Genomic DNA, 19,858 nt, shown 5'->3' with positions numbered 1-19,858 from the left:
TTCTCGAGGGATTTCAGCTCCGCTTTCACTCTGACACTGACAGTCTTGTGTGTGTGTGTGTGTGTGTGTGTGTGTGTGTTTCTATACATGTGCGTGTGCATAGGTATGTAAGGAGGGAGAGAAGAGAAGGAGTGACAGCCTTTCATTGCAGTCGTGTAGCTTTGAGGAAATTCAAAGGTATGTAAAGTGGCTGACTGCACTTCATTGTGTGTGTGTGTGTGTGTGTGTGTGTGTGTGTGTGTGTGTGTATTAGACTTCACTATTAACTTGTTTAAAGTAAAAACCAACCAAATTAACTATTAAAATGTCTTTGTCTCATGCAATGCCAACAGAACACACTCTTTCAGTTGGGATTAGCAGTTTACCAAAATCTGGAAACTACGGCTTTTCAAAAACATCTTTGCTAAAGCATTATGATGTTACTGACTTGAAACACATCACACAACCTAATGCACACTTCCTGCAGTATCTGAGTGAGTGTGACTTACAATTATCAGTAGAATGAAGTAAATGAAGTTGTAGAAGGAATGAGCATCCATCACATAGTACATGATCTCCACCCAGCCTTCCAGAGTGATCACCTGCAGTAAAGGGGAAAGGTGTCATGTCAGTGAAAAAACAAAAAACACCAACTGTATCCAAAGCAGAGCTGCTGTTAAAGCAGCAGATTGACAGTTAGAAGAGCACTCTCATGTTTGTCTATTAGGCTAACTATAAGGCAACAGCCAGTGATCTTAGCAATAAAGATGGGATACAGGCGGAATCAATTAGCCTGCTCTGTCTGAGCATGCCATTGTCTTATAATAAACATCTTTCTTAATATCTGGATGAAAGGAGTAAATATGATGACTCAGGATTTTGACAGATTTTTTAAAGTGTATTTTCTTTATGTGTGTAACAATATATGAGGAGGAAAAGAGTTTTGGTGGTCTGCCTCTGCAGAGCAAAGTTTACCACAATTCCCACCTGAAAAATGACAATCCAGGCGTAGGCGATGTTGTCAAAGTTGATAGCTCCTTTGTGTGGGTTGCTGTGCCCAGTATGACACCGGGTGTAGTACTGGTTCCAGTTGACACAGAGCCCAGCTACACTGACAGTCCCATTGGCCAGAGGCTCAGGGCTCAGGCCCAGCGACTGGCGGTACAGGGCGTCGTCTTTGTCCAGGCAGCACACCCTGCCTCCCTCGCGGCGAGCCGGGACGTCGGAGCAGGACATGATGCCGTTGTCCACCGGCAGGGAGCAGATGAATGGTCGTTCGTCATCCTCGTCAGCCATGTAGTAGGGCCGAGGCAGGCTGATACCCGTAGTCCTGTAAGTGCGAAGGGACAAAGTGGTGAGCACAAAATGAAAGATAATTTGTATGTCCCTTATATGTACAAGAAAAGGAAGAAAAAGTAGAACAATAAAAATAATCACGCCAAAGACAAAGCATCACGTCAAAGCAATTTTGCCCATTCATGCAGTAGAGCTGAGGTCAGAGGTGTCTGCATACATTTGTCTATATATTGCATATCAAAATAGAGAAAAATCTAAGCTGGCAGCACTTAAAGCACATAAATTCATTCTCACAAATGCTTTCTTGTTTTAAAGAGTTATGGTATATGTTTTAAGGTATATGTTGTGTGTGTGAGTGTGTGTGTGTGTGTGTGTATGTGTGTATGAACACATGCTAGTTTGTTATGTAAATTTCAGACAAAATGAAAAACCTCTTGTCCTTCATGGCTATTTCCAACATTTGCGTTGGTGTGAGATCAGAGCTGAAAGTATATTGACCAAAGGCAGAGAGATGAGTGGATGAAAGGATGGCAAGAGAGTGAGAGTCGGGCCAGACACTGAGAGTGATGATTACATTTGTAATGGTGAAATTGAAAGAAAATGACACCAGAGAGGCGGACGGAAAGAAGCAAAAAGGTAGCAATGGAGAAACGTTAACCCCGACACACCAAGCTGATGTCGGTGTGTGTCTGACCATTTCCAGTAGTTTTTATGGTGTGTCTGGCATCATTACTCCTTATTTTACAGATATTTTTGGCTCTCATATTGATCATGTTGAACTCACAGCAACAGGAGGCTGTGAGAGCTGTCAGACTGACTGTTCAGTCTAACGGATTCCTCACCCCTACCACTTTTCTTCTTCCACAAACAGTAGGCTATCGAATGTATAGTGTGAAAAACACCAGTACAACACAAAGCAAACTTGCGATTGTAAATATGTACAGATCTTTTTTCCCTTCTCATACTGGCCCTGAACATACACTATATAAACAAAAGTATTGGGGCACCTGAGCATTACACTATCAGGGACTTTAATGACATCACATTCTAAACACAAAGACAGCTCTGCAGCTCTAACAGCTTCCACTCTTCTGTGAAGGCTTTCCACAACATGTTGGAGTGTTTCTGTGGGAATTTGTGCCCATTCATGCTGATGTTGGACCAAAAGGCCTGGCTCACAATCTCCGTTCCAGTTCATCCCAAAGGTGTTGGATGGGGTTGAGGTCAGGGCTCTGTGTGGGCCAGTCAAGTTCTTCCACACCAAACTCAACCAACCATGTCTTTATGGAGCTTTGCTTTGTGCACTGGGGCACAGTCATGCTGGAATAGAAAAGGGCCTTCAACAAACTGTTGCCACAAAGTTGGAAGCATAGCATTGTCCAAAATGTCTTGGTATGCTGAAGCATTAAGATTTCATTAAGAAGTCAGGGGCCGAGCCCAAACCCTGAGAAACACCCCCATAACAAGGTGTGTTTGGATACTTTTGTCTATATAGTGTACATGAAGACCAGTGTCAAGACATAAGGAAGAAGGAACGATAGGAAAGACAAATGCTAACGGGGGTAGATCAAAGTATAAATACTACATAAAGAAAGAACTGAGGGAAGAGAGTCAGGACGGAAGCAATGAGTGAAGAAGTAGAATGAGGTAGTGTGGAAAAATAGAGGCAAGAACAGAGATAAAAGATAAAAGAAGGGAAAAAATCAAACACTGAATCAATAGCTGAAATACAGGAAGGCAAGACAGAGAGAAGAAAAACAAATACGAATATGTGTGAGGCAGAAAAAGAGACAGTAAAGGTGTTTGCCTTGCCATTAATAAAAGAGCAAGGTAGTCACAGAAGACAGGGAGCAGCAAAGCTCTGTGCGATCTCCCTTTAATCTCAGAGCAGGGTGCTATTTAAAGGGCACACCGGTGAAAGAGATACAGATGAATGCAGACGGTGGTTAGCAATTACATCTGACCTGGTATTTGAGAAGGCTCGATAGAAGCAGATTGTGAGTACTATCCTGCCTTTCACTTAGTCTATCTTTGTCACGCTCTTTTTTATCTCTTTCACTGACTTTGGTTCTCTGTATTGAACAGCGTAAGCTATTACCTGAGGAGAGTGCAACTCTGGATATCTCTGACCAGGGAGTCGTCGTCTTCTTCTCTCATGTCTTTCATCATGCCCATCACACCAATTGATTCTGGCCAGATTCTCTTAAGTTGCATCATTTTATCTCAGTTGCAGCCATGTTGGCTCATAGGACCAATGAAAGCTCAGCCCAAATGTGCAACAAGCATGTCCATGTTGGAATCCAAGCAACCTATTTTGATACGAATTTGAACTCAAACAGTAAAAATATGAACATAATTTACAGACTTATTCTTATTCTATGCACACAAGGGACTCATTTCTCTCAAATTTTGAGAACAAATTTTGTTCAAATCATCAAACAACAAAGTGCCATTAAAATTGGCTGTAAAACCACATTCAACAAGAGAAAGCAGGAGAAAACAAGAGGCCTCTTCACACCAACATTTTAATCCTCCCAACACTTACTTCCAGCTTACTGCTCCTGACACTGTCCTCCTCTTCTCTTCCTCTAAGTGCCGAAGTCGTGCTTTAGTTCATCATTAGCTGTGCATGATTTATGAAAAGTGCTGAAGTCTCATTAACTGTGCACCTTTTTTCTGTCTGATCACTTTCTATTTGTTTGTGGGTGTGATTAATTAATTTAGATTAATTTGTGAGTCCTGTTACACGTGTTGTTTGATGTTGTATAATACCTCAAACTACTGACCGCGATGGTTCACTTTCCCCTTTTTTAGAGACTTAATCCTCTCATCAAGTGAGCGACATGTCATCATTTTAGTTATAATTTTAATGTTAGTTTTAATACTCTCATTTAAAATTACAGTGACATTAGCTCAGCTTAAGTCGTGGTCTCTTTTCTTTGTTCACTTGGCAGAAAGAAGCTGCATTGTGTTCCCAGATTTGATTTGCCATTGATCACCTGTGAATTCTGTCATCTGTATTTTTGCCTCGTTGCTAACAGAAGCCTGGGAACTGAAAAAAACACAAAAATACTTAACCGTCCTCCCACTTGTTTTGCACATCGTCTCATCGCACACCCCCAACCGCCAACCTCCACCTGACGGAGCCAACATCCAGCATCCAGCAGCAGATATCACAGCCCAGCTCGTTATCGGGTTGGACTCCGGCTGTGTGTGTGTGTCTCTGTATACCAAGGTGATTACGTTCGCCACCAGACAGTATCAGACAGACAGCAGTCATTTCACACATGAGGAGACGTTGGACTCCTGACACCAGAGACAGCAGCCAAAGGTGTGAGCTCTTCTGTTCCAGGAAACGCTCTGATTTACAGCCATCACACATGGTTTTCATTTAAAAGAAAGTCTGTCTTTGTGTGTGTTTTACCAACACAGGATGACATTGCTGAAATTAACTCAGGTGGGTCAGGACATCCCATGATTACATCCACTCTCCATCTCATCTCTGAATTGGTTACCATGGTGATGGCCTACCCCACAGCCTTTTCATCAGATCATTATTTTCTCTTTGGACTCGGCAGAGCGAAGCGCCGTCCAGCCCACTCCTCTGTGCAGCCAAACAGGCCTAATCAAACGCTTGGCCGCGGATTTGGTCTCCCCTGGGGTCTCACTCACCACCGACCGGATCCCGGTTATTGTCTGAGCTCAGTGGTATTAGATGTACTCTTAATCACAGGCATATTTGGGAACAAACACCACCTGTTAAGCTTCCAGCTCCTAATTTGGACTTAATGTTTTCTTTTTCTGTCACCCGGGGACATGAAGAGAGTTATCATAATTCAGTACTGATTAGTGATTTTATTTGTTTATTTATTTCTGCAAATGTTGACAACAATCCCAGACTTCACCAGCAAAATCTGTCTGATTCTGATTCTGTCACCCAACAACACACATGCATTATATGAAATTATTAGAATTTGTTATTGAACTCCAACAATCAGTTATGTTCCAACTTGCTGTGGTAAGCACCTAAAACATGACATAATCATGACATTGAACATTCAGGGCTGTGGGTTTACATTTACTGTCAGTCCAAGTGAAGCCTACAACTATGAATGACGAAGGTTATGGCAGAGAAAGAAAACCATTCCCTTCAGTTTGAATAGCAAAGGCCTGTGCTCAGAGAGGCTCCAGAGGTAGTGAATGATTCCTCTCACATCCTCCAGTCAGCTGTTAGCTTCTGGCTGAAGGTTTAGAAAATGCAGACTTTATTCATTTGCACCATTAATGTTTTACAGAGCAGCAGTTAAATGCTGTATTAGGGAAGTTTTACATGATCACAGAGCACTGAAGGTTTTCACTGGCATGGACCATCATACTGATGGGCTTCCTGTTGGACGTACTGTGTCCAATGTGTAATACTTCATGTTATACCCTAATTTTAATTGTTCTGTTGGTTGCATTGGTTTTGCTATCATTTTTATCAGCTTTTATTTTATGTATTTTAATATATAAATGTTTTTTTTGAAATTGCAGTTTTAATATAAAAAAAAATATTCAACCATAAGGTCACTTCATATCTAATCTATCAAGTTATCTTACAAGGGAACTGCGGCATTGTTCATGGAGTGTGAGAATGTAATCAAAACCAGCTGTGTGAAATCACCAAAAGATGCACAATTTTATGGCCAGAAGCTGGAGGATGCTGACATCTGATTGACAGCTGTTGCTTCTGCTGCTGTGCACAAACAGATGCCGTACACACTCCACAACACACAAAAACACACAAAAACAGTGAAATCGCTGGGCTACTGAAGAACACAAGCAGAGAGTGTTTCAGCACCCGCCCCAACTCAACAGCAACATTTGCACTCCTTTGGTTTTATAAAGACATGGCAAAATTGAATTTCTGACACTTCCACCCAAAAGAAACAGCCCACGGCCACCGAGATGCAGAGCAAGAAACCTGGAAATACCACGCAATACTATCGCAACAATAACACTCACACACCATGCACCAAAATAAGATTTCACCCAAAAGAAAAGGCAAAGAGGATACATGAAAAGGGGAAAAAGTTATAAAGAAATACAAAAAAGGCTGTAAAGGTTAGAGGTAGCAGGGACAGTACACCTGGTCCACATTATTAGCATCTTAAAGCTCAGACCTTTTCTAAAACCCCAGATATCCTGCTGTGTTCATACACAGGGTACTTGGGATTGTGTGTGTGTGTGTGTGTGTGTGTGTGCAAGCATAAATATGCCCCCTTGCAAGTGTGCGTCTTTTTGAAGAGTGTACAAAGTATGTGTGACTATGTGTGAATTTGTGTGCACAACGAGGGATGATAATGTATACGATGGTGATGAAAGGAGCAGTAGAAAGACAAATTTGTTTCCTTGGAGGAACACAAGGGAAGCAGACCAGCACGTCCAACTTTTCTTTTCAAGTGAGAATGACAGGAGCGGATTCAGTCGAACTACCCGAGGATATTTCTTTTCCACAGCACAGCCCGGAGTCTGTGGACAGAGCTGAAAACTCCCAAGTGATGCTGTAGCTTCAGGGATGTGGAGGCAGGGGAGTCATTTGGAGGAGAATTAAGAATTAATTTCTATGTAAACAGTCAAAAAAAAGTTCCACAGTTACCACAGCAGATCTTCTGCTTTTGTATAACCTGGCCCTGCTCAACCCAGCATGGATCAGCAGATTTAATGTGGCCACTGTATTGACCAATAGCATTTTGACATGTGGACAGAAGGAAACCATGTTATCAGCAGACAATCTGATTCGCCTCCTGACCCACAGGCCACCTGACTTAAATCAATAAGGTTGGTCTGTATTTCTGAAGGTACGTGTGCACAGGATCCATAGTTTTCATGTTTACCATTCATGGTCTTTGTGAAACGCATCGCAATGCTTTCTGGTATGCCTTCAATGCTCATTTGAAAGACACATTTCACTATTTTTGAGACATGAGCTTGAGCTTCCAAACGAGCCACCACATTATTTCATTTTGAAATCATGTGAGTACACAGCCGGGCAGCATGGTGGTGCAGTGGTTAGCATTGAAGCCTCATAGCAAGAGGGTTCCAGGTTCGAATCCCGGTCTGGCTCTCCTCCAGCTCCCCTGCGACCCTGACGGATAAGCGGTATAGAAAATGGATGGATGGATGGATGGATGGATGGATGAGTGCACAGCCCACACATGAAAGTGTTTAGCCAATCAGATGCAACAGGATTTCCCTTTATGGACTGGTTTCCTGTTTGGGATCATCATCTATTGAAACCGCAGACTGGTACGACCACAAGCGTGCAATTTTGGGAATCGTTGAAAACAGTGCCATTTTCAGTTGATACATTACATACAACCCCTTTTACAAGCAACTTCAGTTGAATATCCATTCCCAGAAAAGAGTCCAATTTACTCACGACAAAAGTGGCACCACTTACGCGAAACATAAATAGCCGTTTTATGTACTGACAAAATGTTCCCCGAGTTGATAGCTAAACTATGCATATTGTAATCCATAAACTCCCTTAAAAAATCCATAGACTTCCCTCACAAGAGAAATGCCAGCATTGATCTTAAAAGTGTATACATTCACCTCACAAGCACCTCTAGTGCCCAGGAAGTGAAGTTTCCCTTTTGTCTGTCAGGAACAGACAGAAATAGTGTTTACACTGTCGGCGCAGCAAAGCCCCAACGTTTCACCAAAACCACAAGATTTACCCATCTAACAAGTTGATTTTGTGTCTAAAGCTAATGAAATTGACAGAAAGAAGAAATATGAATAATTTAAGTTACTGTTTCAGAAGGTTTCAGCAAACAGCGCAAAAATATGAGAGTTGTACTGACCAAGAAATAAATATATTTTTTTGTTTTTCCTCATTGCTTTCTTTCTTGTTCCTCTGTTCTCTTTCCTCTTTTATCTTCCCAAACTTTTGGCCAACATATCGCTTATTAGCTTATTGCATCTTTTGGTGAAACATCAGTGATTTGACAGAGCGTAGCAGAGGTTGCAAGGGGAGGGCTGAAAGGGTTGGGAGGAGGGAGGGGAGGTGAGAGAAAAAAAGTGTTGGTTTTTAATTAAGTGGCAGAATTGACTGTGAGATAATGATATTTGCTTTGTGCAAATTTTGCTTTGCAATCAGCCTCATTACATTAACACTTGAGAAAGAGAGAGAAAGGGAGCGAAAGAGAAGGAGAGAGGGAAAGCCTTCTATGTTAATATCAGTAAATTGAGTAGATGATGTAATTAATCTTGAGGGAGGGCAGGTAATGAGAGGTGACAGACCTACACACACACGTACACCTGTGTAAAAGCACATGTTTCAGTTCCTATACATGTGCGCTCACGCTTTCATCAGCTACAGCCAGTACACACAGTACACACAGTACACACAGTACACACAGCATGCAGTACGATGGGACCGGCAGTGAGCAGATATCACACCCACTCAGACAGGCAGACAAACTTTCAAGCTGACACACCAACATGTCACAGATCCTCGAGCATCGTCTTGTCTCACACTTGGATTCTCTCTCACGCTTTCTTGTTCACACACACACATACGCACGCACACACACACACACACAAAGCGAGTGGTGACTCACAGGGTGAAGTTCTCCTCCGGGTAGCAGCGGTTCCTCAGCAGTCCCGCCCACAGCTGCACTCCGATGATGCCGAAGATGAAGAAGACGAAGAAGCAGAGGAGGAGGACGTTGCCCAGCATAGGCAGAGTGTCCAGCAGCAGGTTCACAAGGATACGCATGCCTGAAGAGACAAAACACAAAAACCAGTGACATTAGTGACACATGCAGCAGAACCACAAACATGACTTATCTTAATCATTACGCAGGTGGTGAGTCGGCTCATCTGCAGGATGCTTTACTGGTATCAGGGCCGTGTCCAGCAGCATCTGTAAACCAAATCCAGCTTTCCTTAATGACCCACATGAACACAGCCTTCAATGGACTTAAGGACAGCAAACTGAACTTGTGGACACTCAAATGAAATGAAGAGTTTGTAGCTTCACAGTAGCATCCTCATGATTCAGGCACAAAACTGCCTCTGCACAGTCGCAAATTAGTCCACTGAAGAAAAATTTAATACCTGAGTAAAGGTTGTGATATTTTATTAATAACAAATATATAAATGTTTGATAAATTCACATCACAATGTGTATAAAATGCTGTCTATTGATTGGTGAGACTGTTGTCAGGGGCAGCTGTGGCCTAGAGGTTGGAGAAGCGGCTTGTGATCGTTCGCTCGTGAGGGTCAGGGTCTCTGAATACAAATTCAGCCAAAAGACAACAACACTCGAAGTGTCACGAAGCTGTTGTACTGACTGTACTGTCTTGTTGACTGTTTGATGTGGAAGACTCAAGGTGTTCCACACAGGCAGCCTGAAGGGAAACACAGTGAAATGAGCTCAATAGGCATCACTTTTCCTCTCATGAAACCTGACAATTCAGCCTTCATTCACTGAGAGCCCACTGACTTTTATGCAAAAAGCAACCAAAGAATTCATGTTATGCTGCACTGAGGTATCATTTATTTGAGCTTGAATTAAATTCAAACCTCAAAGAAGTGAGGATCAGTGACAGATTGGTTCTGTAGTTAATGGTAGAACAAACAGGCATCGATATCATTGGTGCACACAACCAACCTTTCAAAATGTTAACTTGGTCACATAACTACTTCCATCCCTCTCATTCCCCTCCACTCTTTTCCTCATGCAGAAATGAACACATTATGTTGGCATTTCCATAAAAGCCGTCGTATTATCATAATTAGCTAATCAATCCCTAATCTCCACGCTAAATGTGATCCCACGGCCCATTACTTTGCCTCTATAAGGAGACTAAACCAGGGGTTAACTTCTATCTGTAAAATAGACTGAGGATTGATACAGAGTTTAGCTGATTAATCAAGGTTAAGTGGGCAGGCGGCCCTCAGACCTTCTCCCAGGGGTCCTGCAAAATGACATAATGACTGAAGATGTTCAAGGCTAACGATGCAGAAGACAAGGAAGCTAGAAAGTCTTGAACAGCCTTTAAGGTTACCTGAATACTCAACTGATGTCCAAGCATCCATTTCAAAAGTGACACATCAAATGTGTGACGTTTACATAAAAAGTACAATTATGTATGTATTCTGTCTGAAATTAGAAGAATCTACCTTTTATCATTGAAACATTCTAGATTTATACAGTATATGTACAAAAGTATTGGGACACACATCTTTATTACTGAATTCAGGTGTAGTATGGGGCTGTCACTGGGGACCAACTCCATATTAATGTCTACATATTAGAATAACATGTCATTAAAGTCCTTGTTGGTGTAATGGTCAGGTGTCCCAATACATTTGCCCACATAATGTGTCTCCTAGTGGAGGTGGTGCATCACAACCAGAAGTGTTGCATCAGTAAAATTAAATCACCTCAAAAGGGGATAAGATTTTAGTTTTGCCGGGGAAAATACAAGATATAAGAACCGTTCACCTCTCATCCTTTTACCATAAACACAGACAGGCAATGACATGACCGATTTTTTTATGTACCCTAAATATTCAATGATTTACCCACATGAAATTCCTCAAACAGGTATCTCTTGCTGCCAGAAAAACAGAAAAGCCCAGAAAAGCATTTCTGATCTGATAAATTTCCATTAATAGCCTTGTTTCACATTTTTGAATTTCTGTAATTCTTTGCTTTAGCCACACAGAATGCCATTCAAAACAAGTTAGTTGATCTGAATCCAACCAAACTGCACTGAACTCTGCTGGAGTTGGTGGGAGACATTATGCAGAACCTGATTTCTTTTCCTCACAATCATTAAGTCTGTCTGAAGTCAGCAGCAGCTTGGGGCGCTGCAAAATCACTCAAGACAACCTAATATGAAAATATTAACAATTAATAAATAGCAACAATAATAAACTTTATATAACATGTTTCCAAATGCAGAGAAGTTATTCACAAAAATAAAAGAAACAACAACGCAAAATCTTAAAAATGTAAAAGTAAAAAAAGGGACTAATAAGAAATAAAGCCGGGATGAAACAGCACATAAAAGTACACTGTATAATAGCTTTATACTCAAGTTTGAGATGTGATTAAAAGATGAAAAGCTTCAAAACTGTTCCCTCCAGAAAGTAAAATTAAAGTCACTTATTAGAATAGCAGCATTAAGCGACTATTTGATCATGGCATATTATCAAATGCTGAATAAATGGAACAATTAAATGTTTCTATCACATAAAAAGCAACTTGAATCATTTAGTCATGCAGCAGACTGCGGGAGCAGCTGCAGATGAAGGGAAGCGGATGTCAGGAGAAAAGAAAAGAGAAATGAGCAAAGTGTGGATTAAAAGTGACAATAAACAGAACAGAAATGAAAAGAGGGAGGCAGCAGAGAGTTAATGCTGATGACCGTTTCCTTGGCTGCTAATACGACCTTTTCCTGAGGGGGTTTGTGGGTAATGTAGTAAACAGGCCAGGCCCCTTAAGCTGTGTCCAGTGGGAACCAGGCCTGGATTATTTCCATTAGCGTCTCATTAATTGACTGCACTTCACACATCCTCCACCGAGTGTGTGTTCGCAGTCAGTCAACACGTGCCTACAGGTGTGTGTATGCAAGTGTTTGTGGCTTGTATTCCTGCATATATTACAAGTGAGGAGTATGTAAGGAGTGTGTGTTCTCTGGTGTGTGTGCGCATGAGTGAAGCACTCTGTGACTGTGTTTGTCTCTCTCGCAGCGTGGAGATTGAATTACCCCTGAGATGAGCTCTGTGGTAAATTGTCTTTAATAAAGGAGAGAATTGCTTCTTTATTCATCCAACAAATAAAGACGATTGAAATAACTGGCTTTTGGCAGCTGGTCGCTGGCGCAGAGCACAACCGTGTTTGTTATAACCCGACCTTCACGTCATGTTGCCGCTGCGGCTGGAGGTTCACAAAAAAAACGTGTCACTTTTATATGTTGGTGATTGTAAGCGAGCCACTCGACAGCCCTCAGCTCTCCTGGGCCGAGCCGAGTCAACAGACGAATGCTGACGCTGCTGAACGTTCGGCTGGAGAGCAGCATCCAGATCGTTTTCAGGATGATTTATTTCTGCACTATTTATGCACGGCAACAACAGCATGCTTCAGGGTTAGGTTTAGGGACAGGTTGTGTTTATTGATAAGGTAGAGGACACACTGTCCTCACAGCAGGAAAAGAGCAGGTTGGAAGACTAAAATTGATGTGGGCTGAATTCCATTTAGCTGCTTCACTTTCAGGGCCCTTCACATTATGAGCACCGCATCAAGTCAAAATGCTGTGAAAAATGTGCAGCCGAGCCTGTTAGAAATATGAAATAAATATCAATCCAATGTATGAGACAACACACAATTAATTCTCTGGAAAAATATATATATATGTGTACGATATTGTAGTAACGTGGCAGACAGATGAACTGCATCCCAGTCCCGTGTAGAGCATGAGAAGTGGTCAACACCTCCACACCTGCTGCTTTCTGCACACGCTCTGAACGTCCTGAACTAGCTGGCTGGGCTTCTGCCTCGTTACCTCACTGAGAAATAATCACATAATCAATGTTTTTAACATTTAATGGGCTGCCATTCTGTCCCCAGACATGAACGCCGGAATATTATCAAGAAATAACAAAAGTAAACGAATAAAATTTAAAAACAAGTGCAAATGTTGATCGCGTCTTTCTTTCCTCTGAGATGTAATCGTGTGCCTTTCCTCATATGATCCTCCACTCTCTCTTTTCTCCGTCCTCCCTGTCCCTCGCTCATTTCATCTCTATTCATCCAACGACTCCCTCCATCGCTTGCACTTGTCTCCTCAGCTCTATCCATCATCGTAATAGCCTGCTCATCTGAGTCCCCCCCGCATCCCTGCTCTCATCATCCCTCTCTTCCTCTCATCATCCCTCTCTTCCTCTCGTCCATCTTCGCCCATCCTTCATGGGGCTGAATAATCCCCTCTTCCCTCCCTCATTTGTCTCTCTTTGGGTCTCTTTCCTTCTCCCTTCTCACCTCCTCCTTCTTCTTCTCTTTTATCCTTCCTTGACGCGGGTGCTGTGTCCTTATCGAAACGTTGTCGAATAAACACCAAAGAAAGCATCAGTGTCGTTTAGTTCTCAAACTGCCTCCTTTCTTACGCTCAACCTGCTACATGCAGACCAGCACATTCACCTTTTTAATGTCAGAAAAGGAAGCTTAGGGGATACAAACGTGACACCTGCTCATAGAGTCACCACATTACAGTGAGTAAGTGAATAATATGACTTATGGCTTGACCACTTAAACACCCCACCCCTTAAAAAACCCATGACCCATTAAAGTTTTCTGTCCATAAGGGTTCTCAGTTCTCTTCTTTCTGCTGCAGCGGCCCCCACCCTCTTGTCTTCAGCGGGGGTTCATTTGTTGTGTAGACTGGCATGAACGTGTTCAGTCTGTTCCAGGCCACCCCGCCTGGAGTCTGGAGAGTCTGGAGAACAGCCTGGGAGTCTCCTGCAGTCTAACTCAGTATCTCTTTTTAAAACACGGTTTTAAGACCCTGTTTCTCTCTTTTCCTTAATTCATTGACAGCATTTATTGTTATTATATAAGCTTCTTTTATCTATAAGACGCAGATCTATTTAGTTTATATATTTTTGTGCACTTGTGAGTATGTTGTCCAAAGATGCTATATCAATAAAGTTATTATTGATGTTGTGGATCCACCAGAGCCGCAGAGAGAGAGGATGAGTGACAAAAACACCACACAAAGGTGAAAATGGAGAAGACTTATGCTCATTGGACTGGCATCATGATAAAAGAGACAGGACGGTCACTATTCCTGTGATGACAGTATGACAACACATGTCCATTGGACACACAGGACGCTTTGGATCAAGTGTTTGACCAAAACAGCCCCTCCTAGTGGAGACAAGAAAGCGTTTTCTGATCAGACGTCCCCGTCAGGATGACATGATATCTCCGTGCCTTCCCAAACCCTGACTAAAATTGTTTTGTTATCTCACACTGCTAAGAGTAAACAGTTTGGTTCAGATACAAAAACAATTTGGTTAGTGAAAGGTTATAGTTTGACCAAGACATTTTGGACAATGCTATGCTTCCAACTTTGTGGCAACAGTTTGTTGAAGGCCCTTTTCTATTCCAGCATGACTGTGCCCCAGTGCACAAAGCAAAGCTCCATAAAGACATGGTTGGATGAGTTTGGTGTGGAAGAACTTGACTGGCCCACACAGAGTCCTGACCTCAACCCCATCCAACACCTTTGGGATGAACTGGAATGGAGATTGTGAGCCAGGCCTTTTGGTCCAACATCAGTGTGTGACCTCACAAATGCTCTACTGCATGAATGGGCATAGAAGTCATGGGCACAGAATGTCATAGAAGTCCCTGTTGGTGTAATGGTCAGGTGGCCAAATACTTTTGTCTATATAGTGTAACAGAGAGATAACAGAGGGACAAAAATAAAGAGACAGGGTGTTATAATGGACAAAGACTGGCAAAAGACATGCAGGTAAGTGACAAAGCTGAGGCTGTGCTCTCCATGTGTGCACGCTCACATGTTCTGTGTGCCAAATACAGCAATCAACACACATTTCTATGTGACCAACCAAATCAGCCGCAACTGCTTTCATAGAAGAAGAAAAAAATAAATTGCTCGGATAGTTTATGTCTGAGATTTATGAGCAGGGGGAGGTTTAGCAATTATACTTATAAAGGCAAAGCAAAACAACATTAACTTCAAGAACCAGCATATCCGACTTAGAGAGTACTCATAGCTTCTTAAAATGATTGCCTTCTAGGCGCAATTTACACACATAAAGCACAAAAGCAACCAGAAGCAAGCGCTGATTATTCTCATCAGAAAGGACAGAGACTAAGCATCTCTCTCACTGTGCAAGTTGGTGCACTCGAAACACTTCACCAACAACCGAGCGCCGCTGCACTGATGGGTTTGGGTGCCGAGAAGATTTTGTCCAAATTAGGAGAGCTCAGGGTGGCTGGAAGTTTCTTTTAAAGAATTTAAATATCCCCAGTGTGCAGTCGGTGTCCTCCAGAATTAGTTTTTCTCAGTTAGGGTGAAACTACTTTTACAGCTATTAGGAGTGTCCAATACACTGGCTTAACAGACATGAAATGTGCCCTTTCTTTTCAATTTTACTCATTGTACTTTCTTTTACTTTATTGTGCAGATCACTGCTTGAAGTGCATAAAACCAAATCAGTTTGTTCACAGGCACAACTGGACCTGTACAACACAGACCGGCTCATTCAAACAACAAGGTACACAATCAAAATCAGCAAATTTTTGCCAAGCCTGCGAGGCGTTCGGGCTGCATTTGGCATTCGGGGCTGAGCTGACACGTTACGGTGCAGGGTTGATGTGGCTCATTTGTTCCACAGTGAATAATGTAATGAAACGCAGTCGGCATTGCAGCATTTGTGATCAAGGTGTAGCCGTAAACACCGTGCTCACACCCACAGTTACAATAACACACAGTGCAGGATTTTAACTGAAACTGTAAACGGTGTGATTAAAGAAGGAGGCTGTGAAGAAGTGACTTCATCAACAGTTTGAAGAAACAGAAACTTTATAAACTGCTTATGCATTATGGTTAAATTCATACCTTATGGCCTGTGCCAACGCAGGACACGGCGAGTGAGGAGGAAAGTGAAGGTGAGGAAGTCAGGCTGGTGTTTGAATGTGTGGTGTGACCTGCAATTATTGTTCACTTTTTATTTATCGTAACTGTAATCTTTCCTTTACCTTAACCTAATCTGTTTTGTTGTTGTTGTTGTTTATTAGCCACAACCTTGAACTTTATCCATGTTTAACTATATTGTAGTTGCCATGTGAAGAAATAAAAATGTTTGAATGGCATGTAAAGTTCTGCGTGGACGGGTCAAACACAAGACTTTTCCCCCAGGACACCAGGGTTCGAGTCCCATGTGTGACCAAATGTCAAAGTTGTCTTCTTCTAACACAACAAAATAATATGAGTTTGTAACATAAGTTACATAAGTAACGTGACTGAACTTAAATTAGTAATGTTCTTATCTGACCTTTTCCTAAATCTAACCAAGTGCTTTTTGTGCCTAAAACTAATCAAACTATGACTGTTAACACAAGTTAACAACAGTCCAAAAGTCATAATATGTCATATGTAAAAAGTATTCATTCATTTTATATATACATACAAATTTTTTTTTTATATTTTATATTTGTATTTTTCCCCACTTCCATTTGTACTTAGCAGTGCTGTCTGTTCTGTACTGCTAAAAACTACATGTAAAATAAACTTTGACAGGCTCAACACCACAAAGGTTCAAGATCCCCCCCTTCAGTAATGAAAGTAGCAGGTTGCTGTCTAACGTGAACATGTTCACAGCTGAGGTATTCCTGGCTCAGTGACTCCGGTTCAGCACCTCGGACAGCGACCGAGCCACCAGGCTCCAGCTGCTCCCCCCGGGCAGCTGTCCACGGTGCTGAACGAGAGCCACGGACGGCGACACATGAATGCACTTCCTCTAACCTCGAGGTTTTCCTTTCTTCAACATGAGTGAAGCAGTTCTTTTAAAGACAGCAGTAAAAACAGCAGTCGATGATGTTTGCCTAACTCAGTGATGAACATACATGTGTGGTTCACTCTCTCCTTTTTGCTTAGAAATGTATTATCCATCCATCCATCCATCCCTCCATCCATCCATCCATCCATTGTCTATACCCCTCATCCCTGCAGGGCCATGGGGGGCTGCTATCCCAGCTGACTACGGGCAAGAGGCGGGGATCACCCTGGACTGTTCGCCAATCAATTGCAGGTCTGACACACAAAGACAGACAACCACACACACACTCACACTGGAGGGCAATGTAGAGTAGCCAGTTAACCTAAACTGCACGTTTCTGGACAGGTGGAGAAAACCAGAGTACCCGGAAAAAACCCACGCAGACACAGAAGGACCCAGATTTGAACCTGGAACCCTGTCTGTGTGAGGTGCTAACCGTGCTGCACACACACTTAAATAATTCTGCCGACAGGAAGACCCGGGTCTGAAGTGGTGTTGTGACTTACTTGGCACCCTGTTAATTGCTTTGAGAGGCCGCAGGACCCGCACTGTCCTGATGGCAGTGAAGTTGATATTCTGCAGGTCCAGTGAGTATTCGACCATCCTGGAAGATACAAACACAAAACATACAGGAAAAACGTATTAGCAACACAAATACTTCCAGATGTGTCCAGTCTGGGAGGGCTATCAACGGACATGAAAATCAAGTCCAACTGAAACACTACAAAGCCATGTGATCATCAAGAGCAAATTTCATCTGAGCACAGACTGTGCTGATTTAATGTACTCCTCCCTCTGTGTTTGTTCCTGTTAAAAAAGCCCAAACAGAGGCGCGCGCACACACACACACACACACACACCCTCACGCAGTCGGGGTCCTGCTGTGCTGGGGCTAATATGAATTAATGAGTTGGAATTTGTGTACCTAATAAAGCGAGACATTCATAAAGGGGGGAATCACTGCAGGACAACACAACACTAATGTTAATGCTTGTAAGTGTTACTGCTTATACATGACAAAGCTACAGTTTGCTGCATTCATATTTGAAACCAGTCGTTGTGTCACTTCGACACACAAGGAGGAAGATGTCAAGTGAATAAGCACAGCAGACCTCCTGCATCCCTGGAAGTCCATAAACCTTTTAGCATACATAGCGAAGGCATCAAAGTGTATCCTGTCGGTTCGCAGGCGTGCTCAAGCGTGAGAGGCGTGAGATTAAACCTGCAACCATCTGACATGAAAGTAGAGCCTTGCAAAGGAGCAGGGACTGGAGGTGGAGGGAGTAAACACGCTTAGAGTAAAACTATCTGTGGAATAACGGAGACAGAGAAGGGAAGCAGAGAGCCAGTGTTTTGCTTTTTGACCTATTTCTGACAAATTCATTACAGGGAAAAACATACTTTGCCTGAAGAATGCCAGAAGAATGCCAGCAAAAAAAAAAAACGAGAGACAGTGAGAGTGCAGAAGAGGAGGAGAAGAAGGCAAATAGAAAGAGAAAGAAGAAGAAATGGAGGAGAAAATGTGAGGATGGATAGATCAGAAACCAACGGGAGCAAAGCACCAAGGGATGATTAAGTGCAATATAACGATGGCAATAAAACGAGATTGAGAGAGAGCCTGAGGGTTTTATCAAGTGTTGGAGATAATTACAATGTTAGGAACAGAGAGACAGAGGGAGAAGAGCAATATGCATATACCTGGCAGAACAGACGGAAGCTGCTCTCCGGCTGGGGGTTGACAAGAGCCAGGAAAAAGAAAAGTTTTGAGAAACTGCAAATATTCTACTCAAAGATATTCCAGCATCCTACTATAACAAGCTCATTTCAGTGAGAGGTTGCCTAACAGTGATTTCTCAAGAGTTTAAAAAGCCAAAGCCAATTATTTGCTGTTGACCTTTCGACCTACGCATCTGGAGAGGAGTCTACGAAAAAAAAAAAAGACAGCAAAATAAAAGTGAAAGACAGCAACATAGAAATCCTCCAGTCTCCTGGTGTTCCAGAGGGAGCTTCACAGTTTGAATTGGAATCCAGCAAGGTTTCAGAGTTTGAAAACATGAACAGGTTACGTGAGGATGTAACTCAGGAGGCCGACAAAAAAAAAAGAAAAGATACATGGCCATGCTGAAAGTCTGCCAGGACTGGACAAAATGTCAGCACTGCCTACTTCAATTTGAGGTCAAGTTGTAAGAGCATAAGTGTTCCCACAGTTGTTCCTCGTTCGGAAATAGAAAAACGTGGACCGGGCCAAATTTTCAGAGCTGAAGACCTGCAGCTGCACTCTGCATCCACATTAGTTCAAAGGTGAAACTCCTTTACTTTGCTTCACTCTTTGCAGTCCAGCAGCTAAAGCTCAGTCCAGTGACCAAACCACCTCACCTCTTCAAAGCATCCGTAAGGTGTGTATCTAACTCAGTGGGCCATGAAATATGAGGCTCTCCTCTCTCTGGCATATTACCATAACCTTGGTGGTGACAGGGACCCGGCAGAGCCTGGATTCTGATACAGCTCCCCCCCGCAAATCAAACACCGCGCTAGTAAAACACATCGACCGTGAAAAGTAAGGTCGGAGTTCGCAGAGTACCTGGACACGGCCGTGTGTGTGCGTGACATCACAGAGCCTGGTTCATCACTGTGCGGCCGTGATCTGATTTGACAGGCAGTTTTCTACGGAGGGAGTGAAGAACGGAGCGAGAACATCAGCCACAATAACAGGAACAAAAAACTATGTTGCATTTGGGGATTTGAGCCACAGCACAGAGAGGAAATGGAGCATGAACAGTAACAAGTACGAATACCCTGAATAGAAAGTACAAAAAAAAAATGATGAAAGCATTCAAATCTGTTCATGTATTTCTGAAAGAAACACAAAACAAACACACAAGTGACTGATAAGTCAGAAGAAGTTATTGATCTCTTTTTTAATGCACGTGCAGTGATTGTACAAAGTTAGAAGTTTATAACTTTCGTCCAAGACACCCACTTCTACAAACCAGGG

General features: G+C 42.5%; 1 protein-coding gene across 1 annotated transcript in view; it reads right to left on the bottom strand.

Annotated features, from left to right (window-relative positions):
• Window positions 1-19,858, bottom strand: part of LOC124050742 (voltage-dependent T-type calcium channel subunit alpha-1I-like) — a 127,543-nt gene that overhangs the window by 88,453 nt on the left and 19,232 nt on the right. The window contains exons 3-6 of the mRNA XM_046373550.1: window positions 17,370-17,467; window positions 8,883-9,042; window positions 967-1,309; window positions 489-581 (exon numbers count right to left, since the gene is read on the bottom strand). Coding sequence (XP_046229506.1) covers window positions 489-581; window positions 967-1,309; window positions 8,883-9,042; window positions 17,370-17,467 — 694 coding nt within the window. The remainder of the gene's footprint in view (window positions 1-488; window positions 582-966; window positions 1,310-8,882; window positions 9,043-17,369; window positions 17,468-19,858) is intronic.

The sequence above is a fragment of the Scatophagus argus genome, chromosome 2 (assembly GCF_020382885.2).
Source record: "Scatophagus argus isolate fScaArg1 chromosome 2, fScaArg1.pri, whole genome shotgun sequence".
Classification (NCBI taxonomy): Eukaryota; Metazoa; Chordata; class Actinopteri; family Scatophagidae; genus Scatophagus; species Scatophagus argus.
Note: the sequence above shows the minus strand (reverse complement) of the source record. Positions and strands in the feature narration are given on the sequence as shown.